Source organism: Gaeumannomyces tritici (genome assembly GCF_000145635.1).
Source record: "Gaeumannomyces tritici R3-111a-1 unplaced genomic scaffold supercont2.2, whole genome shotgun sequence".
Taxonomy (NCBI): domain Eukaryota; kingdom Fungi; phylum Ascomycota; class Sordariomycetes; order Magnaporthales; family Magnaporthaceae; genus Gaeumannomyces; species Gaeumannomyces tritici.
Window position 1 is genome coordinate 7,011,604 of NW_008804546.1, and position 23,944 is coordinate 7,035,547.

The window sequence follows — 23,944 nt, forward strand, 5'->3', positions numbered from 1 at the left end:
CCCCCCCCCCCCCCCCCCTAATCCATCCTTCTGCTTGCTTCAACTTGCTTATTGCATTGTTTTCATCGCCCCCCGATTTTTTATTATTCTAGCTTGCCCGCGAGGCTGGCCGCCAGGGGGGCTGGGGTTAGAACGCAGCACCCCCGCAAGGCACGTCGCTGGGGCTGGCTGGGCTAGGCTGGGATGGGAAGCCGCAAACACACCAAGACAGCAATACCACCCTCCCACAGCCCATCCATCGCAATATCACACGCCCCTTTCCTCTTCCGGCGTCAGCCTCTTGTTGCACACTGTGGACGGAATCTCAGATCGGTTTAGAGGAGCAGGGGAGCAGGGGAGCAAGGGGTGAGGGAGCTCAGATGTTGGTGACACAGGCGCTTACGATTGGACCCGCCGCCCCTTATGTTGCTCACTGTGCGCCCCGCGCTGTTCCTCTTTCGTCGGTCTGCTGACCGTAGGCCGGTGCGGCCACCCGCAAGGGAGAGAAGAAACAAAAGCCTCCCCCCAGCCCAGCCTGGCGCCAACAACTGACAGGGGGATACAACCGACGACAGAGGATAGGGGAAACCAACAAAAGGCCCTCGACGCTAAGCATGCTTCACACACCCCCCCTATGAGCCGACCAGGCTTTTTTTTTTCTTTTTTTTTCCTTCTTTTTACTAGTTGCCCTGTCCTAGTCTGGGCGTGCCACGCCGTCTAGCCCTCGCCCCCCAGCCCACGGCCCATCGGTCTTCGCTAAATAGTATCTAGCTAGGGAAGTGCGTTATCGGTCACCGCTTTGCTCTGCTAGAGCCGGGCGACAAGAGCCGGGGTGGTTCCGCTAGCACAGCGTGGCTGCAGAGAACAAAGAATGAAAGCAAGGGAGAGACAAAGAGAGACGAGCGAGTCGCCTGCAACGTCGTCCGAGCCTCCCCATCTCGACGCGTCCCGTCCGTCACCCGCCGCCGCTCGGCCGCCGGTGAGAACCTCGCCGGTGTTTTTCTGGTTTCTTTTTTGTCCATTGTCCTGCTATTCCTTTTGCAAGGCTACTTCGAAGGAAACAACCGAGAAGGGGCCCCCAAAAAAAAAAGTCTCCCATTTTATTGGCCATAGTCACGCTCCCACCTGTCCACCCCACCTTCTTTGTGATGATTCTGCCTTGTCATCTCGTGTCTCTTCACCCCAACTTTCTCCCACTCGCCAGCGCGGAGCGTAGCGATCATGTAATTTAGACAGTCCCGATCGCCAGGGAGGGAGGGAGAGAGAGAGAGGAGGGAGGGGGAGGGCGTCGCCGGGCCTGAGGGATGATGCATGTTCAGATGAACATGGACAAAGTTATAGATTACAAGGGCGACGGCCGGGAGAGAATACCTGGCAGAGGCAATACGGAAGCACATCCATCCATCCACGTCCACCTGCCTCTAGTCATGCGGCATCGGCCTTCCTTCGGTCCCGAACCCGAGTCTCCGGGCGACGCAAGGGAGTGGTCGGATCATATCAAGAGTGTCCCTCGGCCACGTCTTGGGAATCCTGACGCGGGTGGCCGGACCTACCCGCGACCCCATGGAATGAATGAGAAGGCAAGAAGATACAAGACAGCAATGCTAACGAGATGTCATTATTTTTTTGATACTAGCGTCATCATATTGGTCATGATAAGAATCCGGGGGAGAAAGGAGCGCGAAGAAACGAGAGCAGGAGGCCGTTGTCTGTTGGCAGTCCTGCGGAGGAGGCTGGGCTAAAAAAAATACGAGAAGAAAAAGGCACCACCAACCACTCCGGGCCGAAACCGCTGCGAATTCCAATTTTGTTTTTCAGCTTTTCCGCCGATCATGTCCTTCAGAACCACACACAAAGGGGGCTTTTGCTGAACCCGGCCAGGTCTGGGCCCGTACGCGACTCAATCTTGGAAAATCGGGGGGGGGGGGGGGGGGCCACACACACGCCCATCCCATCCAAAGAAAGGACACCGAGGACGGCAATGAGGAAGCGTAACAAGGCAAGTCATGGACAAGGAAAAGGAGAGAAAAAGCCAGCTGGGTCGAGGATTGAAATTCATTTGTTTGTCCGCCCACCATCACCACCCCACCAGCCAGAACAAAGAGTGTTTTTGTTGCCTGGGAACACGAGCAATGAAATGAGTACCAAGAAAAAGAAGAGTAGACGTCCAGACTTCGCCGTGAGGCATCAATACAAACTCTTAGCCACCCCGCCTCGTGTACCTCGAGCTCGGGCGCGGGGAGGAAGAAAAAGGAAATCGTGCAAGTAAAGTAGATACGTAATCGGGGGCAATAAAAAAAACGAGGCTCAAGAAACAGGACTATGACCGCTCACTGGCTAGAACCAGGGAAAACCCGTGCAGATTGGAGGGAATCATAGATGTGCAGAAGGAAATTGCGCAGCGGATGTAAAAAGGCGAAGCAGTGGAGGATAAAAAGAAAACGCGGACCCAATTTTGACCAGTTCCCACCGACCCCATATTAGTGGAGGCCGTCTCTTGTGTACCCTGCAATTTCGTCGCAAGGCTAGGCATCCCAGCCTTGAGAGGCCCGTCGCCGGCCAAGCCGAACGTGACGGGCAAGACGGATGCGTCGCAGCCAAAGCGAAGCAAAGAAAGAAAAGTACAAGTCGCCAGTGTCAAGGAGATTATCCATTAGCCCTCCCGCACTACACTTGTGTGGGGAAATGTAAAGAAAGAATCATGTTCGTCAGATGAGGACCCGTCGCGTCCCGGGCATGGGGAGGAGCGGAATTGGGGCCCTTGGCAAGCCCACCGCGGTGGGCAATGCCTTGGTTGGGCCGTTTAGGAGCGTCTGCCGAGGCGACCAAGCATAAAGTTATCGATGTTGTCACGCGACTCTCCGTTGCTGCTGCCAGGGGCCGTGCGCGGCGGCGCGTTGTCCATCAGATTTCCCAGACTCATAACCGAGGATGAGGTGGAAGACGTGCTGGGTCCGGCGGTCGGGGGCGCAGGCGGGCTCTCGAGGCGCGGCGGATAGGTGGTTGGCCTCTCGGCCGTCGGGTAGGGAGCAGCAGTCGGCGGTGTGTTGCTCGCGGGACGCGGCGGGTACGGCGCCTGGTACAGACTCGGCGGAGAGGCGCTCTGGGGCGAGGCGGGAGACCGGCGGCGCGGGTCCTCCTCGATCTGGCCTGGGTGCGGAGGCGGCAGCCTGGGGCCGTGGTGGTCGTCCTCGGGTCCGCGGGGCCTCCTCCTGCCCGTCTCGACACGTTCCTCGTAGTAGCTTCCGGTGGGCGAGGGCAGGGGAAGTTGGGGAGGCGTGTGGCGCGGCGGGGGTCCTTGGCCAGGCATTTGCATTTGCATTTGCATCGGCATCGGGGGTCCCTGGGCGCCCATGGGGAGAGGCTGTCCAAAGGCTCCAAACAGTTGAGTGCCCGGGGCGATGACGCCGCCCTGAATAGCCTGGACTGGGACGAAGGCGGTCGAGCCCGAGCTAACGGGCTGGAACACGCACTCGTTGCCTGTCTTCTTGCAGTTGAGACATTTTCCGTCGGCTGTGGTCTGGTAACCACTGCAACGGATCTGATCCCAAGCCAAACACACCCATGTCAGTCACGAGATTCTAGGTGCATATCAACATGGCACATGGGATGAAAAAAAAATCCGAGGTTGGACAAGCCACGCAAAAGAACTAACCTTGCGCTTCCTGCAGTACCTGCATGCGATGGATGTGCGCTGCCTCGGCGCGCTCGCCTGCTGCTGCTGCATGCCAGGGCCGGTCCTGTAGTCGTAGCCCATGATGCCAACCTGCGGCTGAGGGTAGGCGGCGTACTGCTGCTGGTACGGGTCCTGGACGTAGGGCGGAGGAGGCGGCCCGGGTGGTGGTCCACGGTAGTATGCATTGGGGTCTGGGGGTGGCACCGGGCGGTATGCCATGGGTTGCCTCGGGTCCTGCTGCGGCGGTGGCGGCGGCGGCGGCGGCGGTCCACGGGAATCAGGTGCCCTGTTATCGAATGCACGGCCATCGGCCAGGGACTGCACGGGAGGGAGGCTGTAGGTTGGACGAGGCGGCGGATAGGCACCCTGGTCTGGAGAGACAGAGTACGATCCCCTCGCGCCCGGCTCTAGAGCAGGCGGCGGACCTCTAGAGGGACCGCTCGGAGGGTAGTCCTGGATTGACGGCAGAGTGACGGCGTTGGGGACGTCACGCAGGTCGCGGGGATCTCTAATCACGCGGCTCTGGCGGTCCTCCTCCTCGATGGGAGGTGGCGGGTATTGGTTGTTGTACTGCCCACGGGGAGGGGGAGGAGGAGGAGGAGGAGGAGGGGGAGGAAATCGATCCCTCCTGTCGTCGGCCATGGTTGCTCTGTAGTGGCCCTGTTGCTGGACCTCTGGAAGGTGAGTGTCGACAGTGACCCAGGTGCGGGTCAAGGCTTGAGTTGAGTGGTGGGAGAGGCTGAAGTGATGGGAGAGTGAGTGGCCAGGAAGAGCAAGAAGACGGGCTGGCTGAAAGGGCGCGGCGGGCCGGGTTTTAAAGAGACGGGCCCCACAGCAAGTGGCAGGCGGGATGGAGCGTGGTGGATGTGCCTGCCCAGAGTAGATTCTGCAGGTGGCTAAACTCTGTGACGGCACGCACCATGTACGGGAGGAACCTTGGTCGGATGTCGCCTTGTGCAATTTCTTTCCCGGAAATGTTTGTTGTCTCGCGCGGCTACGGATGCCGAGCCTACGTTCTCAGCAGAGGAATGCTGAGCAAGCCAGGTGGAGATTTGACCAAGTGGTCAGGCGCAGACAAGGCAGAGATGGAGGACGACGACGACAACAACAGCAAAGACAACAAGTGACGACGATAACGAGGCGTTGGAGGTGTCAGAGGCCAGTCGAAAAGGCAGTCGGCTGCTGGTCGGTGCTGGTGGGCAGGTCGCCTAGTTCAGTCCAAAGCAGGACCAGCGACGATGTGTCAAGGTTGTTGTTTGAACCTTGAGCAAAGCCGACCGACTCCAAAGGTCGGGAAGGTCGGGGTTGGGCGGGTTCTAAGTAGGGAGCGGTCTCGGTCCTGCCTGGTGCGGGTTCCACGGGAAAGGACAAGACGGGCGGGACGAATGATGTATGGTTGGTAGGGAAAGGAGAGACTTTTCTACCCTGCGGGAACTCCCTTGGCTCGGTCGGCGCACCCTACCGTGGCGCTTGGGGTTAGTCGCTGCAAAGAGACAGGCATGGTTTGGGTACAAACAAGGGATAAGGCAAGAAAGTAAGGCCGCCGGGAGGGGGCGTGATGGGAAAGCAAGGGGGGGTTGCCGAAGGGGGTGTGTGGTACATGGACAGACACTTCATACCCCCCCTCCTCCATGTCAAATGGCAAAATGGGAAAATGGACGACGCTAACGAGTTGCGAGCGACACCCCCCCCCCTCCTCGCAGCTCGCACTGTGGACATGGCCCGTTCCAGTAAACTGCCGACCGACCCCATCCATCCACACCCAACAACGGTTCCAAACACCAGCCGCTGACCGCCCACTGATGAGTGAGCGCCAGAAGGACCGTTACAGCCGCCCAGAAGCAAGCGGCAAGCCGTTGGGCGAGGCGGAAGTCACGACGGACGAGACGGGAAAAAGGGATGAAATTCAGGCAAAGGCGGTTGCAGCGTCGTGAGAATGCTACCAAAGAGAGGAGATGGGCAATATGAAGGAAAGAGGGGAGAGATGGGTGCCAAGGAAAATTACATGGCAGCATTTCATGGCAGCCACCATCACGGTTGCGTCGCGGGAGAGCGGCACAGGCCAGCGGGCAGGCAAAAACAAACACGGCACGAAACGGCAAAGGATACGAAGCAGCAACGTTTCCGAGGGTGGCCCTGCCCTGCTGTGGTGATGTGGCGACCCGACCCAGCCAAACGCCATCCTCATCATCATCCGCATCACCAGCATCACCATTATCCACCCACGGCCCCAGTCGGAGCCACTGATGCAGCGCCGCAGGGCGAGCGAATAACTAAAAACACGAACAAACAAAAGAAAAGAAAGAAAAGAAAAAAAGAAGCAAAAATCCGGGCCGGCAAAAGGGGAAGAGAGCTAAAGTCAAAACGCACCAACTTAATTCCACAGACCCATCGATCGACCAAAAAAGACCAGGGCCGGGACGCGTTCTGCGGCACACCAAACGGGGAGGGGAGGGGAATGCGACTTGGGGCGATGGAGCCGAATGCTAATCGCAAACGCGGGGGAGGGAAGAGACGAGCAAGGCACACCGAAACGCAAACCTTTTTTCTTTTATTTTTTCTGCTTGTCTCCTGCTCGAAACAGCTGGCAGCGGCTAGGACGGGCGGGCATCGAGCCGGGCTGTCGTTCGTGGGGCCGGTCCGTCAGGCATCTTTTTTGGACGACTGACTTAGGTTTGGCATAAAAGTTATTCGTTGGTTGTATTGATTGGGGTGTGCTCGTCGCTGCTGCTGGTGCTGGGCTCCGTGGCTCCGTCCTCGCCAAGGGGAGATGCCTGTGGCTCGGCGGCGGAAAAGCAGCCCAGTTGCTGCTTTCTCAATTGCGGTACAGTCATGAGGAATCGATATTATTAGGGGCAATGGAAGGTGAGCCAAGTGGAGCCGCTTGGCGTGATGGTGAGAGGGGTGGTGCGTGGGCGGCAGGTCACTGGGTTTGGCGGAGCCGGGTGGGCTCTGCCTGTCGAGCTGTCGAGCCGAGCGTGTGCCAAGTGGAGGCAAGGTGGGCGCTGTTGCAAGCTCGAGCTCCCTTGCTCCAGGCAAACTTGACGCACTGAGTCACTTATTTTGGTCGCCGCAGGGCCAGCAGCAGCAGCGCGCTGAGCATAAAGCGCACGATGCCCAAACTGCAGTAGGCTGGAACGCGGAAAGCTCAAATACGGCGCATTACAGCAATGCGCTTCCCTCTTTTTGTTATTTTGGGCCACATTTTACGCCGCATTTGCCTTTCTGACTCCTGTCCTGCTTAGCGCTGTTGTCGTGCCGCTGGGCAAAAAGCGAGGGCCTCGGGGTCAGCCAAGGCCCGTCGATGTGCAGGCCCATCATCAGCGGCTGCCTGCATGCGCTGGGCCATCGCCGTGTGCGGGCATAGGCGCGCTGCTGGCCGTTGTTTTGTTTATTTACTTGGCGATGGGGTCTCATGTCGTATGTAAATCTCACTGCGTGCGTCTCGACCCAGCAAAAATGGTGCGTCTGCTTTGCTTTGCGAGCGTGTGCGGATAAATGCTTGATACCTCTGTGCAGGAGCGCATAAAGTGGCGCTTCCACCAGCGACCACTTATCTGCTGCGTCGGCTGCCCGTTTCACATCTGCCTACCACTGCTCATGTATTTGTCGCTGGGGTGCGCAGGCCAGGAGAGAGGCCCAGGAGGAAGGAAGGAATCGCCAGGCACATGCACCGCCTCCACCACACCGACTTCCAACCAGGCCACCGCGAGGTTGGGTGTCAGCGTCAAGCCCCAAGTAAAGAGACCGTTTGAAGTTAACTCTTTTTCTGATCATCTCGTGCGCCCGTCATGCAAGCGAGAGGGGAAAAAAACCCCAAAAAACCAAACAATGTGGGAAATCGCGAAACAGACGCCGCTGTTGCCAACGCATGCAAGGTTGTCTGTCGGGTGCACTAACCGCGCTTGTCCCTTTCTTTTCTGCCCCCAAAGTTGACGACGGACGCGAGGAGCGAGGAAGGACCCAGGAGCCTGGGTCCGAAGAGCCCACCACCACCTCCCCCTGGCTTCATCAAGGTCGGTCCCGAGGCGGGGGTTCTAGAAGGACTTTTCACTGTCTCGCTCTTTGTTTTTCGCCCTTTAAATGTTCGCCCCTCTCGGGCCCGTTACGGGAAGCTTGACTTGAGGTTACTGATTGCTTGGAGCTTTTTTTGTGCTGCTGACTGCTACGTTTTCTGCTCCGCCCTGATTTGCTTTTGTGATGCTCGCTCACCTCGGGACCTACCCATGATGCTACGTAAGCGGGAGACCCGGGCATGGAACCGTTGGAGACAGAGGCGACCCAACCAAGGGGAACTTACGGCAGGGAACCAGGGACGGGGGACCGGGGTGGCGCTTGCTCGGCTGGCTGACTGACTAGCCCACGATAAGAATTGCAGCGCGCGGGGCCTTGTCTTCCCGCCTGGCCGCCGCTATGTGGCATGCCATTGCCGGCCACTCGTCCGCTTTAACGCATGAACTTCTCGCAGCCAAAGTTCGGCGAATGGAACCTGTCCCCTCATCCCCCGGACTTGTCCGGACAGGGCAGTCTGGCGCTGCCTGCTGGTGGGTTGGCGGGCCGCCGAAGGGAGCACCAACTGAAAAAAAAAAACCCGAACCGCAAAAAAGGGGCTACCATTTCAAAGCCAATTAACACCACAAAAAAAATGAAAATAAAAATAAAAATAAAAATTTATATGCAAATTAATGGCCAGTCATTTTGCCTTTGCTTTTTATTATTGGCGAAAAAATCCGTGCTGTTTTAGGCGTATTATGGTGCTTTGGTATGAATTGATTGAGTTTGTTTTGACCTTTTTTGCTATAGAGTTTGGGTGGGGCAAAGCATTTTGGGTTCGGATTTTTTTTTTTCAGTTGGTGGAGAGGTAGGCAGGGGATGGTCACGAACTGGTTTGTGGTGCAAGAGTCAAAGCGCGTTGGGGATCAACGGAAATAACGTTTTGGCCCGACCAGACAAAACCCGTAACGGGAGCGGCCGTCTGTTCACCCTTGGCCTTGCATTCCACCGGGGGGTGCGAGGAAACAGTATCAAGGGAGACGGTGAAGGAATGGCAGGGAAATCACGCGGCCCTGTCTTTTGAAACCACATAGCTCCTGCAACTCCAACTTCGGATCAAATTCCATTCCACGGGGCGATCGACTCGACAACCCATAGTAACAGGGGTGAAATAAACAGCACATTGGCATAAAGAAGAAAGGCAGAACCCGTCCGTCGGCCATGCACGATCCAGAAAGGCATGCCGAGCCGGCCGGCCGGTTCGTGCGAGGGCGGCCCTCGAAAAGGGTGGAGGGGAGGGATGATAAGAAAAGATGATAAGAAAAGATGATGATAAGAAAAGATGATGATAAGAAAAGATGAGACGAAAACGGGTTTGGGGGGTCCGCTGCACCGCCCACCGGCGCCCAGGGATTTGGACGAGGAGGGGCTGACGACAGGGAAGAAGCAACAGGCACACGGGCACATAAGCTCACACAAGCACACCTTTAGTTTTTTTGTGGAGGATTGATCATGATGACCCGTCCGACACCGAGGCGGTGGAAAAGGAGGTGTGGGCGCCGCCCTTTGCTCCATTAGCGTGCGCGGCGCGGCGCTGGCGCATTGTTGCTGTCGCCGCGGCCGCGGAGCCTTTTTATTTTAAATTTTTTTAATCTTTTTAATTTTTTGGAATGCGCTCATTTTTCCTCGCCTCGGGGTGCACCACCACCCTCCCTTATGCATCGGGTTCGCCCCTCTTTTTGTTTTATGCACGGTTTGCGATGAGGAATGAACAAAAAGAGCAGGGAAAAAAGGGAAAGACGCGGTCAGACTCCCCTTGCTGCTGATCCGACGGGGCGGGACGTTCCCCCCCTCCCCGCCGCGCCCCCGAGAATGCGTTGCGAATCCCGTTCCATGACCACATACGCTCACCGTTTTCGCGCGGGCGGAAAACACAGTCCCCTTACAGGTTGCCCCTCTTGGCCAAACGAGCGAGCATTTTTCTGAGGTGAGCAGACAGGCAGGCGCATGACCACCGCCGCCACAACAATTTGTGTCCGGATTTTGCTTCTCTCTCGGGCCCCTGTCGGTGAGGGAGAAAGGGAGAAGGCAGACAGACAGTGGCGCGTGAATATTATTGAGATATACCTAAAAGCCCAAGCGAGGGAGGCATGGTCAGACTTCCTGGGCCGACTTGTCTCGGTTGCAAAATGCGACGTCGGCGCCTTGGCTCTTAATAAGCAGGCCGAACAAGCCACGGAAAGCCAGTCAGTCGTCCATCACTTGTCGCTCATGGTTGTTGATCGTTTCATCAGTTTTTTTTTCTTTCTTTTGCTTCATTCATAGCTCCTCCTCCACCTGACAAATAACATAGTCAGCCTTCAGATCTAAGTACAACCGGGTTTCCCCTGCCAGAGCGTACGCAATCAATGGGTCCGAACGAAAAAAGGGCCAAGAAAACACGGGATCAGGAGATTGCCATTTTGGTGCTTCTAGAACTAAAAATCTCCCGACGGCCTTTTGTCACAAGGGTGGACGAAAGTGGAAGGGAAAAAGGGCGGGGTTGGGTGGGACGATGCGCAGCCGGCCGACACCGTCTGGGGTACCTTTCCCAAGGGAAGGGGAAACCGGTTGTCTCCCTTGCTGGACATGGAATCCACAAAGCCAGTCCTAGTCAAGCCGACAGGGACAAAACACCAAAGGGAGGACAAAAACAAGGAGCAACCGCAACCGCAAACAGCGGGCCGCTCGCAACCTAGGTACGCACGACTGGAGCCGTGCGGGAGGACGGGTTGGGCGGGTGGCGCAGTTCGATTGGCGACCGCCTGGGAAGTGGGAAGGGAGGGGTCCCATTCTTTCGGTTTGGCAAATCAGGCACGATTCGGGTGGGTAAAATGGGAGGCGGGCCGTCGGAGACAAAACAGAACTGCGGGCAAGAAAAAGAACGCCAAGATACGAGGAATGTAACTGTCCACAAGGGACAGGGCAAGAAGAGGAGGCAACAAACGGACCGGTGGGTCACCCCGTGCCAGTTAGACCCAAATTAAAATCAGAAAGAAAAAGCACGCCCGGATCAAAAAAAACGAGACACTTTTCAATTTTTGCCCCAGTGCATACCACCACCACCAATTGAAAAGTGTCCCATTTTTTTTTTGGTCCGGGCGTGAAAAGGCACCCGAGGACGGTCCCCAATCGGGAATGTGTCATGGCTCGACCCATTTGCGGCTTCTTTTGTGCCCATCATCCATTGTTGGTCCGTCAGCAGCCACCGTGACGGCCAAGGTCAGCCTGGAAATGACAAGATTGTCGGCAAAGAGATAAGGTCCCTCCCTCAACTCTCCCCCCCTGGACGTCCACTTCCCGTCCGCTTGCTTGCTTGCTGGACGGGAGGCGCACGGGTGGGGCGTGCCACCGCCCTCTCGCCGCCTAGGTCGCTGCGGGTGCGTGCAACGTCACGGTGCCCAAAAAAAAAAGGTGGTTGTAAAAAGTCCGCCACCGACAACACTCAACGTAAAAGATAGTGTGTGTGTGTGTGTGCCTTTTGTTTGGTTTGGCTAAACGGGAACACGCAGGGGTGGAAGGCCGCCCCGGAAGGGGCTGGTGTGAGTAAATCTCACACTCCCCATGCGGGCTTGCTCGAATCTTGTTGCCCCGGTGCGAAGTTAATTACGGGTTTGCTTCAAAGGCGCAGTCTATTATCCTTTTTCCTCATCGCTTCGCCGCATCGCTAACGTTTATTTCGCCGCCGCCGGCCTTGTCGCTCGAGTGAGCAAAAAAAGCCCACTCTCACGATGGATGATGCAACCAGAACGGGAGCGACAACGGAGCGGCGTGGTGGCAAGCAAACAGGCAAACAGAAAACTCAAAGGCGGCACAAGGAGGCGGAAGGGGAAGAAAAGCCGCAGCACGCGCGGCAGCGGCCCGAAAATCGGGCAGCCGCAACTCCAAAGCCATGACTGCATGATAACAGCAAAACGGAAGGGTTGCATGTGTGGTCCCTCCCTCGGTGCGACATGGTCCGCAATGTGTGTATCCCTCCGATCTAGTTTTTTTTTGTTCCCTTTTTCTTCTCATGCCCGTTCTGCGCCAAGTCACCTTCGGCAAAAACCGCCCTCGTGACGCCACTGTTGTGCCATGGCGACACGGTCTCGCAGCGGGTACGACATCGAGGGTGTGGGTGTGTCCCATGTGGAAAATGAAAGGAGTAATAGTCATGCAAAGTAGATTGGCGGCAACAAACAAACAAACAAATAAATAAAAAAACACCTCCAAAGAGGGGAAGTCGAAGGATGACACGGCGGCCGGGGACAGATGACGGGACGCACTGCAGCCCGCCACGGATTTGCTTGATGGGTGTCACCAGAAAACCACACCTGTCTCGGATGGCCGCATTCGTCTAAATGCCCACACACGGGGGTGACTTTTTCTTTCTTTCTTTCTGCTTCTTCGGCACACAGCATCGCTTATTGCCCCCGAGCCGCTTTCGTCGCCTTGCAGAATCCTCTCCCGTCCGCCTGTCCTGCCGTGCCCCCTTCAACTCTCCCGCTGTATCATGAACAACGCCAGGGTGGGGCCGGCCGTTGACCACCGATGACGGAACGCGGCAGACGAGACGGGAGCGGCCACCCGCCCTACAGATAAAGCAAACAAAACAGTCATCCCTGTTGCTGTTGTCGCCGTCGTCTTCCTCCCTCCTCCTCCCCGCGCGCGCCGCACCTAGTCCCCGGCGGCTGGCCGCAGGGTGCGGCCGTCCGACCTCAGGGCACAGCGGGAATATGCAGTCACTCTACGGTCCTTTGTCTCCCTATCTATCTGCATAACCGACGGCGACGCAAGAGACCGCGCGTGCTGCTCCCTCCCCGGCTTACCGTCGGCTCAACAAAAAAAGCACGGGTCGGCCGGGTCGGGTTTCTTTCTGGACCCCGCCTCCCGTCTCCCGCCACCCCACCTCCGCCATGCACAGTCATTGATGTTTTAATATGGGCGTCATCAGGATGGCAATATCGCGAGCGGGCGTACCGTGCTTCACTAAAGTGCCCGTCGAGATGCGTCCTTCCTATCGTGACGGGTGGGCGCCGACTGCGTGCTAGAGGGGTGTGTGTGGTGTGAAGACAATAGCAAAGCCGTGAATGGGCCCATTGTCGAGGAGCGGGGAACCTATGGGCTCGGCCTATTCTGCTGCAACAGTCTGATGCCGCCGCCGCCGCCATCACCACCAGTAGAAAACGGGATACCCGTAGTCGACTGCCAAACCCGAGGAAGGTATCCGCACCACCCGGCCACCCACCCAGCCTAGCATCGTAACGGGCGGGGAGCGTAAGTGTCTGGGGCGGCTGATTGGATACGGATGGCAGAGGAAAACCACATGCCAGCATCGGACGCGGACACGCAATTGGCAGCTATGGGGGACGAGGGCCCAAGCCCACTGGAGGGAGATCCAGCAGCGCGGTACCGTGGGGTGGTGTGGGCTGGGGGGTTGCTCCCGTGACGGGCAAAACCATCGGGCAGTTTCCATTTTTTTTTCGTGTCAGGCAGATCATCTGGCGATTTGACACGCGCCGAAATCAGGCCAAGGCCCAGGATCCAATCGGTTGTCTTGCAGGTGGGTAATCTAGCACAGTCGTTTCTTTTTCTCCGTCTCTCTCTCTCTCGCACGCATCTTCTTCACTTTGCTCATCGCCATGGTTCATTGGCCCGCCTCTCTGCTCGCTTCCGTTTGCCCTCCTCCTCGGCTCCACCTTCTCTCGTTCTGCCTTCCCGATCATTTTTCCTGAGGGCCAAAGCGTGTGACGATGCATGTGATGGCATCCCTGGCCCATCAGCGCTCGCTGCAGCCCACCCTGGCATCACCTTCCACCCCCGCGTCTTCCGAGTCACACACCGGTTCTAGGCTGGCTTGGTCCGGACATGCACCAGGGGGCTTAGGTTCAGTGTGTTTTGAAAGTGGGAATTGCTGGTACGAATCGAGTAAAGCACCGCTCGCGCCGAAGCAAGAAAACTCGGGAAAGTTGCAATCTTCTTCGTCTTCTAGCGGCACGACCCCTGGGACACACCAAGGAATAACGCCAGCCCGGCCTAGCAAGCCCACTCGGCCAGGCGGTTCCCGCCGCTGGGGTCGTCCAGAATAACTGACCGGTTGCGGGTATGCGAGTCGCGACGGGCGCACGCGCGGGAGGCGGGGACGAAGGAGCCAGGGGTAGTCGTGGTTGCGCCACACAAGCCAAAGGCGGCGCTGGTGCTGGGCTGGTGCTGGCGCTGGTGCTGGTGCTAGTGCTGGTGCTGGTGCGGTCTTGTGCACACACAGACGTCCCTCACTCACAGGCACACTCACAGGCACACGCCGTCCGTCGCGATAGGCCCGATCTCTTGCGCGACAGGGGTAACCGGAACGGTCGACGCGTTTCGTAGCAATTTGGCATGGCCGCTGCTGGCCGCTGGGCCGTGATCGGCCTGACCGCCCAACGCCCACGGCCCTAGCGCCGCGTGCGAGATTGCGCCCTCGATGTCGGGCCCGGCCTGGGGTGGGAAGGAGCTGCGTCACCAGGGGGAGGGAGGGAGCGGCAGTCGGCTGTGTCAAGGGAACAAAACTGCCGATATGTGGGGAGCGACGAAACCGGTCTCGCTCCCTCTGCTCGGGTGGGACAAGCCCAACCCGGCCCAAGCCCAGCTCATCAACTTATCGAAACCGTCGGGGTTTGTTTATTATTATTATTATTTTCGACGCTTTTTTACAGTCCAAGCCCAGCAAATGACAGGCTGCCGTTCCAAAAGGGCGAATCCCAATCTCCACATCCTCGCTGGGCGATAGCGTCCTTTTCCCTCCTTCTCCAATGAGCTTTAGAGGCTAGCTTGATCGCACGGGCGGAGCAGCTGTGGGCGGCAAGCCCCACATCACATCGTTTCCGCGCTCCCACCTGGGTGGGAAAAGCTGGGGCCGACACGGCGGTGTGCTGCCGTCAACCGATCGGCAAGACCTTTCCTTTTTTCCCCTCCCCTTCCCTCCTCCCTTGCTGTCGGCCGCCACAGACTGGAGCGACTGGCTCACGGCTGGCCCAGCCAGCCCCAGCCCGCTTGCGGATGGCGCGTCGTTTTCCCACACTGGGCCAATCAGCCCTTGCCGTAGCCTGGCCACCCAATAAAGCCCCACCCTCGTGGGCTGGGCCGACATGGCAAAAACAGCTGGGCAAACCCATCTCGCCATTGGAGAGGCAGCACGATGCCTTGGGCCGAGATGGCCGCGCTCTCCCCAACCGGTTGTCGGCTTGGATCGGGGCAGGAGGGGCGGGGAGGAGGGAGACGAGCCATGGCACATGGAACAAAAGGAGCGCTTCGCAGAAAGGGCTGGGTGGGAAACGAGGAATGCTGCCGGTGGATTGGAGCCAGCAGCGCCCGCCGCCACCGCCGTGCATTGCATGTCGACGCACTCCCACAGAAAGCGTTGGGGATGCGTCTCCCATCACAGCTCCGAGCAGTGCGACTGGCACGCTTCAGCCTGGGGAGACCGCCCTCCTCGGCCTGTTGACACATCATACTTCCGCGCTCTTGCCCTTCATGCTACTTCATCTGCCCCTCTCTCCAAGTCCCTCTCCCAACGCCACCACCATGGCAAAAGGCGCACACACACAAGGCCACAGGCGATTGGCACTGCTTGGATGCTTGGGTGGTCTCGTTCCCGACGTTTTTGTCCCCTTGGCCCACGCACAGCAACGGCCCCTCGCCACACAGAACCAGAACACTCACACCCCCTGGTTCACCCGGCTCGCTTGACCCTACCCTGGCTAGGTCGACAGTTCATGATGCGCACACGCGCACACCCCCGTCCGCCCCAGGATACGATGAAATGAAGGGTAACCTGATTTCCGACCCACCCTGCGCGAGCGGGCCGCGGCGAGAAACAACGAAAGAGAAGGAGAGGGAGAGAGTGAGAAAGAGAGGCGGTAAAGTGGGCAGGCCAGGCCAGGCCGGGCCAGGCCAAAGACGCAACGCGGACATCCCGCCCGCCGCGGCCCCCTCGGAAGTCGAAGAGCGAGAGAGATGCAGCATTCACTGGTCTTGACCGCCCCGTTTGCTGCCCCACACACGTGCGTCTTTTTGCCTGCGTGGTCTTGGGGAGAAAAACATGGCAGCTGAACCGCCGTTTTTTTGTCACCCTTGTCCTGTCTTCCTGTGATCAAACCCTTACCTGCACCAGCTCGCATGCCTCCCACACGCCACAAAATCCGCCGGCGCCCGCGACCGGGGCAGGCAGGGTGGAAACAATTCATGTCTATCGTCGGGCGAGGCACTGGGCTGTGCGGCCAGCCGCCGCTATCTCTTCGCAGGGCGTCAGCGTCAGGGAGTGTGGCTCTAATCCCCCCTTAGCGGAGATGGCTGGGACTACCAGTACACACAGTATACGTTTTACGGCCCTGGACGCCAGGGGGGGGACGGGGGACGGAGAAGGGCCCAGGTCAAGTGACCTCGCTTGACGCCATTCGTGCCGCCGGCCGCCATCCTTTTTAGGCTCATCCCGTCACCGTGCCCACCCCACATCCCGGTCATGCTATTGGCTGGCCCAACGGGCGGGCTGGCCCACACCCCCCCCCTCGCTCGTCTAAATACGTACTGTATACGTCCACTCCTGTTGGCTGTGGTGGTTTTGCAAGGATTAAAAGCCAGCTGAAAAACTGCCTGTTCGAGGCAGAAAAAAAAAAGTGCACAAGAAAAGCAAAATTAAATTACAGAACCAAGAAACAAACACCCGTCATTGATGACGACTGATAGATGTCATTACTCCAAACTCGGGCTGGTCCAGATCCGATTGGGCCAAGGCCGGTTGGTTGGCAAGCCAGCGGAAGGCTGGGAGCGCGAATGCCCCGAGCCCCGATGGGAGGCCCGAAACCTGCCGGGGGAGGGGCGGGCTGACTGGGGAGGGAAGAGCCGAAAGGGAGAGAAGGGTGATGTTGTTGATCGGCCCAAGCGTGTGCCATGCATTACGACGGGAACAAAAAGAAAAAAAAAAATGACGCCAGGGTACCCTATCCACGCATTTGACAGCTGTCCCGCGTTGGACGACCCCTTTTTTTGTTGGTTGGTTTGTTGTTGTTTTGTTGTTGTTTTCCAGCCGCCGGCCGTCGATGCCGACCACTGTGTGGGAAGCAAGGTGCGCAACCGAGGACCTCCAACAAAAAAAAAACCCAGCCGTGGGCTTGGCTTTGCGCACCATCTCATTGGCGGGGGTTGTCTCGGGATAATACAACGAAAAATCACAGCCGTCCGCAACCATTCCTACCCATATCACTACCTGTTAATTCCCCGTATTATCGGGTGGGGGTGGGTGTATGTATTTTCGTATATGCTCCTTCATTTCTACTTACACATACACACCTAGGCTCCCTGTGAGTCTTTTTGCGCCGACACTCGCATGCTTCCTTCCTTTCTTCCCCGGCACTATTAGATGCAGAGGTCCTGTGTATGCTGTGTCCTGCGTCGGTTGGCTCGCGGCCGATCCGATCAGAGAGCCCGCCACGAATGAGGCGCCACCCGCCTTTTGTGCTTCGCTTCCGGTCCTGCTTCGGCAATACGACGGGGAAGAGGGAGCAATACGATGGGCATGAATTTCTCTTCTCCCTCTGCTGCCTGCCTGCCTGCCTGCCTATGGCGTGCAGCCCGCCGGATTCGGCGCAACCATCGTCCGTGTTGCCAGCAGATGAGCGGCAGAACTGGTACCAAATACAGTTGAAAGGTGCCTTGCCTGCCCACCGAGTTGTTGGAACTTTGACGGCGTCCCGAGGGAGATCGGCTGGGGTTGAAACCCAACCAATGCAATGCAATAAGCACAAAATCCGCTGTTGGCGGTTGGCGAACCCCCCTGGGCAGAGAGAGCTTTACGTGCGCACGGGGCTGCCAACCTCCATCTCGCTGTATCCAGCCGCGCCGCCGCGCCCTTCGCTTTTGGAAATTGAACCCCGTAATTGCGCCGCGCTGTTGGTGGCCCCGAAAAGGGATCGCACAGTCTTTTTTCTTTCTTTTTTTCTTTCTTTTTTGCTCACCATACCCACCAAGGCGTTGCTTCGCCGCCGGAATCCCAGTAGCAATTTCCTTTGGCTCTAATTTTATCTCGCTGTTTCTTACTCCTCGCAGGCTGCTCCGTCTCTGCCGCCGGCGGCGGCCAGCCAGCCAGCCAGCCAGCCCTGTGAGAACAGCCCCGAAGCCCACCTGTTCCCCTGCCCCCCCTGGGCTTACTTGCCTGTTGTTTTTGGCTTCGGGGCGGGCGGCCCTGCCGCGCGCTTCCGTCCCGCCTGCTTGATTTCCTGCTTGACCACCCCCTGGCCTACCTTGGTAGGTTTATCAACATGGAACGTGATCCTTCGAGTGACCAAAATGCCCCTGCCCCGAATGGAGGCTTGCCCACACGGGATAGTGGGCATGGGCCGCAGCAAGTAAGACCAAAAAGAAGAGGGAAAAAAGAGACGAGAATCCCCTAATGCAGGACTGGCGGTCGGTGTGCCTCGTTGCTGACATGACTGTCACCCATCATAATCTGCGCGCCCTACCTTTGGTGCTAACGCCTGCCCGTCTCGGCCACGTAGCCAGCTACCACTAGCCAGCCAAGCCCCGCGGCGGGTTGGTTGGTTGGCGGGCTTTTTCTTTTTTTTTTTCTTTTCTTTTTTTTTTCTTTTCTTTTTTTTTTGCCCTTCCCCAAGATTCATGCTCTTGGATCGCGTTGCCGAACGATTTTCTCTGCTCACCGGTCGAAAGAGCGGGAAGCAGAGCCGCAACCCAGCCCCTGCAGATGGGGACCAAGTTACGCCTCATGTCATCAATTCTGAGCTTTTTTTGATGTTGTTCTTTTTCTCTTTTTTTTTCATGCTAATGCTGCTTTTACTGCAGCTTCGGTGTTTGTGAACGAATAAGAGTAACTGCGCTGCATTGCATTGAATTGATCGATCACCGAGGCAGGCGCACTCGACCTGGCCAGGCAGCCTTGTCTGGGCTGTGAGCTTGGTGCTGGTTTGAAATTGACATACCGCTTTTTCCCCACAGCCCATTACTAAAAACCTAACCAGAGCCAATATCCCAATTACAACCCGACAAAAAACTAACCCAAGCCCGGAGTCGAGTCTGTTTAGCAGTGCTCATTTGAACCGAAAAGCCGTTTTTCGCCGCGATCGCGACCGGGTACCCATCATCGATGCTAGGCCGTTGCTTGCCTAGCTCCTGCCCCTCTTTTTGACCAGGACCGGCCCTCCCGCTAAAATAGGTAGGTACCTGCTAGCACCACGTCGGAGGAAGTCGCGCGGGCGGTCAGGTGACGTCCTGTTCCTGTCTGACGGCTTCGGACTACCGGTAGTTTATTTGGACCGACTCGATAAAAGGCAATGCGCAAAAAAAAAAAGGCCAGGGTCTGTGAATCCCGCTCGTTAATTGTGTGTGGGTGTGGTTTGATCAATATGGGTATATTCCTTTGCGATGCTGCGGCACTTGCTGCTGACGAGCAGAAACCACGACGCTGTCAGCAGCAATCTGGAGGTTGGGCCATCGATTGGGCACCGGAATGGTGCTACCCAATGCATCTTCCTGGTGCTGTGGATTCAGGCGCCTACCAAGCAAGCACTTGGAGCACCATGATGAGAAATACCAAACCCCTCATTAGAACAACAAATACAAGGAAAAGGCCGACTACGTGGCAATGTTGCTTGGTCTTTTTACTAACCCGAGCTCCATGCCCAAGCCGCATATCCTTCTGTCCACCCGCATGGCATTGCCGCCCGGGGGTGGGGTGTACCCCCCAACCCAAGCTTACCCTTCCCCGCCGCCTCCTCCCCCGAAAGGCAGGACACCGTGACAAGGCGGCGGCCCGGCGGCCCACATGACAGCTCCCCTGGCGGCCTACCCCCCTTTGTTTTGTGGACGGCGAGCAAAAAAGGGAGGGCGAGCCACGAGGCGTTTTGAGTCAAGAGGAAAATGCCAGACCCGAGACACTGTCGCAGCTGTATTCCAGCAGAGAGGGTGGCATTGCATTAGGGGACAATAAATTTCGTCGGGCACACACGGTGGAGAGACGAGAGATGATGCCGAGGCCCGACGTCGTGTTCTCGGGGAAAGTCGCGTGCCAGCGGCCAACGGACGGGGGTGCTACCTGCTCTTTCACTGGGAAAAGGCCGAATATGACGACTTACAGTTTTGTTCTCGACGGCGGCCGCCTGCCTCGGCAGTGTGTCTCGGTGGAATAAATTACCGGCCTTTGACTTTGGGCATTCTTTTACTCTTGCCGTGACATTGGCAAGGGATGTGGCCTACGTTGTATGCAGTGCCAACTCATCGCCCATCCCGTTGCTCGAGAACCACTCGTTTCCGTCTGGTTTCTTGCTTTTCTGCCGTGACATGGTCACCCTTCTCCTTTCCCCCTCCATCTCGCAGGCGTTTATCCTTTTTTTCAATTCCCGAGACCCCCCTTCCGGCCTGGCCGCAACAGCAATTTACTATAGGCCGTATATACGGCCGGCGGTCGCCGCGGCGAAACCGCGCCTGGAAAACCCCGCAGCGGCGCGTAGACCATGCATTCCCATGGAGCCCAGACTCCTGCGGCCCGCTGGCTGGGGCAGTATGGGAGCAAGAGGGAAAGGCCCTGCGCGGGCGGTGCAACTCTAGGCGAGCTCGAGGGAGGAGACGCTAGAAACCTTAGTGCGGCTCCAACATCGGACTCGGAGGTTAGCCTCGGTGGAGGGTCTGGCGGCATCAGGGAACCCCGCAGCCCCGTCCGTGTTGGCCGTGTTTTGTATTCTTTCCACCTTGGGCGCAGCGGGTGTGTGCTTGCAACTCGTTAGATTTTGACTATCTAACTAGCTTCGACGGACCAAGCAACGTGGCGAGCAGGGCAGGGCAGTGAGGCTAATCAGGGGGACAGGCTTTCATGACTCTGTCTGAAAAAGGACAGGTCGATTTTGAGTTATCACAGGCCGAGGCCGGTGAGTGTATGAGAGGGTTGCGTGGACGGCCGGCAGCACTACGTGCTTTTTTCTTCGTCCGTCGCATAGCATATCGCGCCCTTCCCGTCCAGCAAGGAATCGCCCTTTCATGTCGCACGTGCAGACGCCAGGGCTAGCGACGGCTACCTGCTTACCTCGCTCGATAGGCACTCGAGCTAGCGTTTTTTTTATGGAGCAAGAGAAACGCTAGATTGCGAGGGGAAAAAAGTGCGGAGGTAGGTGTCCGTCAGATTCACGCCCCGTCCGTTTTCGATCCCACGGACAAAAAAAAAAAAACGACGCGGCCCAGCGACGCACTATCAAACAAGAAGAGCGACCAGACACTAACTGCATCATCAAGAACCGACAGCAGCCGCTAGAAAGCGAAAAGGTGGGTCCAGCAAGGTCGGGTCTGTGTGTGTGCTCGTGCAGGCGGCCTGGGGGCGGCTGAGATTGGACCCTCGATACATGCCCAACATCAAAAAAAGGGTGGGTACACACACACACATAGGGGGCACGTTAGATCAGATGGCCCTGCGGCGCAGACGACGAGGTATGCGGAGAAGCGGCACAAAAGGTGCTTCAAGTGCCGTTTATTCTGATCGTTCTTTTTGTTTTTATCTTTTATCAATTTATGCTCCGTTGACTGGATGTGCTGCTGCTTCTTTTTTTTTTTGGTTTCTATTTCCCACAAGGCCGTCCGCCGGCACAGTTCTTGTACCCCCACCATAATATCGGCCCTCTTTTTTCGCTACACCGCTTTGGTCCTTTCGCGACCACCCGAGCCGGCCCCAAAGGCGCCACCGCCATGCGGACGAAGGAGACCATTTATTGGGAATGAGCGGCCTGGGGCTAAGGATGGACGGCGGAACGGTTCCCCTTTCGAGTCGGGAGTCCAAGCACGAGCAGACCGTCTCAAAAAAAAAAATCAAACGGGGACGGACGATATGCACCAACGGTCACAGCCTCCGCTCACCGTCATTTTTCTTTGATGGTTGGCCTTGTTTGATTGCCTAGGGGTGGTTGCGGCCGGCGCTACACCGAGCGGGAAAGACGCCACGAGACAGTCCGCAATTGAAAGTGAAGAGGAGTCATCGAGATGAGACTCGCAGTGGTGGTGCAGATGGAGCTTCTTGTTGCGGCACCACACGCTCACACACTCACACTCACCCACCGCCAACTAAACCACGGGAAACCAATGGAAAACCACAGCGCGCCAGCCCGTCTTTTTTCGAAAGCTCCGCGCTTGCACAACTCGAGCAACGCCAAAAACGCTTCCACAGGGGCGGACCCCAGTCACGGCAAATCACGTGAGCGTTAGCTCCTGCGGTCCACTTGCCGCTCCGTTCGCCTGGGCCCCAGGGGTTACCAGTTCGCTGTTTTCCCCCTGGTCGGTCTTTTGGCTCTGATCGCGCGAAAAAAAGGATGGAGAGAGACATGAAGTGGCACCGGGTGGCCAAAATAGGTACGACGGTGAAGCGAGAGGGCAGAAGCGAGAAGAAAGCCCGATAACAGGGTTGTAGTTTTCCAATAACGGCGAGCGCATATAGCCGTCCACAACCTCGTCGGTCAATCATCAATGCCACGGCCTGCTGACTGACTTGACCGACTGACCGACTGCCTGCCCCCTGGTTAGGTGTGGAGAGGCTCGCACGCTCGGTACCAGGCAAATGGTCCGAAATGCCCACCCGTGCACACCACTCGACAATCTCCTATCTCACCTTGGTGCCGCCGTCAGCGGTGGGTGCTGTCTTTCGGGATTTCCCTCCCTTGCTCGTAGCAGCCTGCAGGGACGCACCCTGTATAATGGACGAGTGCTCGCAGGCCGTCGATGACCTGCTGGTGGATAACCGGACCGCACTAGACGGTGGTGGTGGTGGTCGGTTCCAGGAGGAGTGGGGAGACGGAGGAAACGGCGGTTTTTTTTCTTTCTCTTTCTTTCGTTTACGAAGGAGCAGCGACGGGGCTGAAATTTCGGGCATAATAATCCAACTTTCGCGGCGGACGACGCCTCGTGTCGGTCCCGGGGCCTTGTGCTGGCCCAGCCTGACACCCATCATTTCTGTTCCCAAAATCATCCGACCCCGAAGAAGGGAACAACATGGGGGAGATCGGGCAAAATACAGTTCACGTTTCCGGTGCTCCCATGCCACCCCTCCACATTCCGGATCCTCCCTCCAACCACCACGGCCACGAAAGGGGTGACGTAGCCGGGCCGCCGGGCCAGCGTTCGGTCGGTTTTGGGCTAGTGACCCAGAGGGATCAAGAGGAGGGAAAGGGGTCAAGGCGTCACGGGCGGCTGGAGTGGTGGAATCGGGGGGCTTTTGGAAATGCTGACTGCATGGGCCACAAGCCACAAGACACACACACAGACAGAGAGAGAGAGACAGACACCCGCACACCCACATCATCGTGGATTTTTGCCTATTTTCCCCTTGGCCCTGCCGCTCCGAGTCAAAAGCTGATATGTGCCTACGGTTTGTTGTTTTTCTTTTCCTAGCATCTGCTTCCCACCGCGCCAATGGAAGGGCCGTGTTTGGCCGAGACCATTGAGTTTGGTGGCTGGCTAGGATGTGTAGGTGTGGGTAGGGTTCCCGCCATCGCGGGTGTGGTAGCCTGTGCGAGGAGGGGCTGGGCTGATAGGCCTGACTCTGCCTTTGACCTTTTCAGCCTGCCAGAAGCGAGGGGCTAGCTGCTACGACAAGAGTCTTTTGTTGTTGTCTTTTGTTTCGAGAGGAAAATTACCTTGGAGATAACGCAAAAAGAGGAAAAGAGATAAAGCCGCCAGATTCGGGCAGCACAAACACAGCAGGCACGCCAAACATGCACAGCACAAACATACACATATGGAGAACAAAAAAAAAAGTACTAGCGCGTATGGTGGTGGGCGTGGCTGGTCGCGAGGTGCTCGCTGCGTGGCTCGCTCACATTCCTGGCCAAGCCCCCATCCACAAACGGGAGGGGAGGGGGGCGTGTACTCTGTGTCTGTCGGCCGCGTCGTCGCATAGTCAGTTTCCCCACTGTGCGGTACGTACCCTGGTCGAAGCGCTCGGTTAGGTTCACACCCCCTTATCCCCCACAGTGCATCTCGTTTTGCGCCTCTCTTTCTTTTTCAATTTCTGGAACCAACCCTTTTTTGGATTGCAAAATGCGATGACAGTCTCCGCCCGCTCCCGCAGTTGAGTTGCACGCACGGCACACACTCGCACACACGCACGTACACACCCAAACCGCTCCCGTTGGCTGCCCGCTGCGGAAAGGGGGCCTGGCCTGGCCTGGCCAGCCAGGCCAGAGTTATTTTGCTCGCGGCCGGCCGCCGCACAATCTGCGGCTTTCCCTTTTCTCACTGCCCGCCCCGCGCTGATTA

General features: G+C 57.5%; 6 protein-coding genes across 6 annotated transcripts; 2 read left to right on the forward strand and 4 right to left on the reverse strand.

Moving 5' to 3' along the window:
* Window positions 1-1,895: 1,895 nt before the first annotated feature.
* On the reverse strand, window positions 1,896-5,096 carry GGTG_04916 (C6 zinc finger domain-containing protein). The gene is made up of 2 exons (XM_009222714.1): window positions 3,635-5,096; window positions 1,896-3,520 (listed from the first exon to the last, which is right to left on the reverse strand). The coding sequence occupies exons 1-2, from the start codon at window positions 4,295-4,297 to the stop codon at window positions 2,783-2,785; spliced, it is 1,401 nt and encodes a 466-aa protein (XP_009220978.1). The 5' UTR covers window positions 4,298-5,096; the 3' UTR covers window positions 1,896-2,782.
* Window positions 5,097-7,114: 2,018 nt separating this feature from the next.
* On the forward strand, window positions 7,115-8,010 carry GGTG_04917 (hypothetical protein; the record flags this gene model as incomplete). Its single annotated transcript, XM_009222715.1, has 3 exons — window positions 7,115-7,117; window positions 7,175-7,393; window positions 7,588-8,010. 3 exons carry the CDS (start codon window positions 7,115-7,117, stop codon window positions 8,008-8,010), a joined length of 645 nt encoding a protein of 214 aa, XP_009220979.1.
* Window positions 8,011-13,445: 5,435 nt separating this feature from the next.
* GGTG_04918 (hypothetical protein) lies at window positions 13,446-15,068 on the reverse strand (the record flags this gene model as incomplete). Its single annotated transcript, XM_009222716.1, has 2 exons — window positions 14,487-15,068; window positions 13,446-14,195 (listed from the first exon to the last, which is right to left on the reverse strand). Exons 1-2 carry the CDS (start codon window positions 15,039-15,041, stop codon window positions 13,446-13,448), a joined length of 1,305 nt encoding a protein of 434 aa, XP_009220980.1. The 5' UTR covers window positions 15,042-15,068.
* Window positions 15,069-15,893: 825 nt separating this feature from the next.
* GGTG_04919 (hypothetical protein) lies at window positions 15,894-19,235 on the reverse strand (the record flags this gene model as incomplete). The annotated part of the gene is made up of 9 exons (XM_009222717.1): window positions 15,894-16,003; window positions 16,233-16,254; window positions 16,830-16,910; window positions 16,984-17,328; window positions 17,664-17,799; window positions 17,852-17,939; window positions 18,358-18,439; window positions 18,713-18,860; window positions 19,213-19,235. The coding sequence occupies 9 exons, from the start codon at window positions 19,233-19,235 to the stop codon at window positions 15,894-15,896; spliced, it is 1,035 nt and encodes a 344-aa protein (XP_009220981.1).
* A 931-nt stretch (window positions 19,236-20,166) lies between these two features.
* Window positions 20,167-21,418, forward strand: GGTG_04920 (hypothetical protein; the record flags this gene model as incomplete). Its single annotated transcript, XM_009222718.1, has 5 exons — window positions 20,167-20,414; window positions 20,568-20,577; window positions 20,939-20,993; window positions 21,089-21,130; window positions 21,273-21,418. The coding sequence occupies 5 exons, from the start codon at window positions 20,167-20,169 to the stop codon at window positions 21,416-21,418; spliced, it is 501 nt and encodes a 166-aa protein (XP_009220982.1).
* Window positions 21,419-21,876: 458 nt separating this feature from the next.
* GGTG_04921 (hypothetical protein) lies at window positions 21,877-23,000 on the reverse strand. The gene has a single exon (XM_009222719.1). The coding sequence runs from the start codon at window positions 22,986-22,988 to the stop codon at window positions 22,290-22,292; it is 699 nt and encodes a 232-aa protein (XP_009220983.1). The 5' UTR covers window positions 22,989-23,000; the 3' UTR covers window positions 21,877-22,289.
* Between the last annotated feature and the right edge of the window lie 944 nt (window positions 23,001-23,944).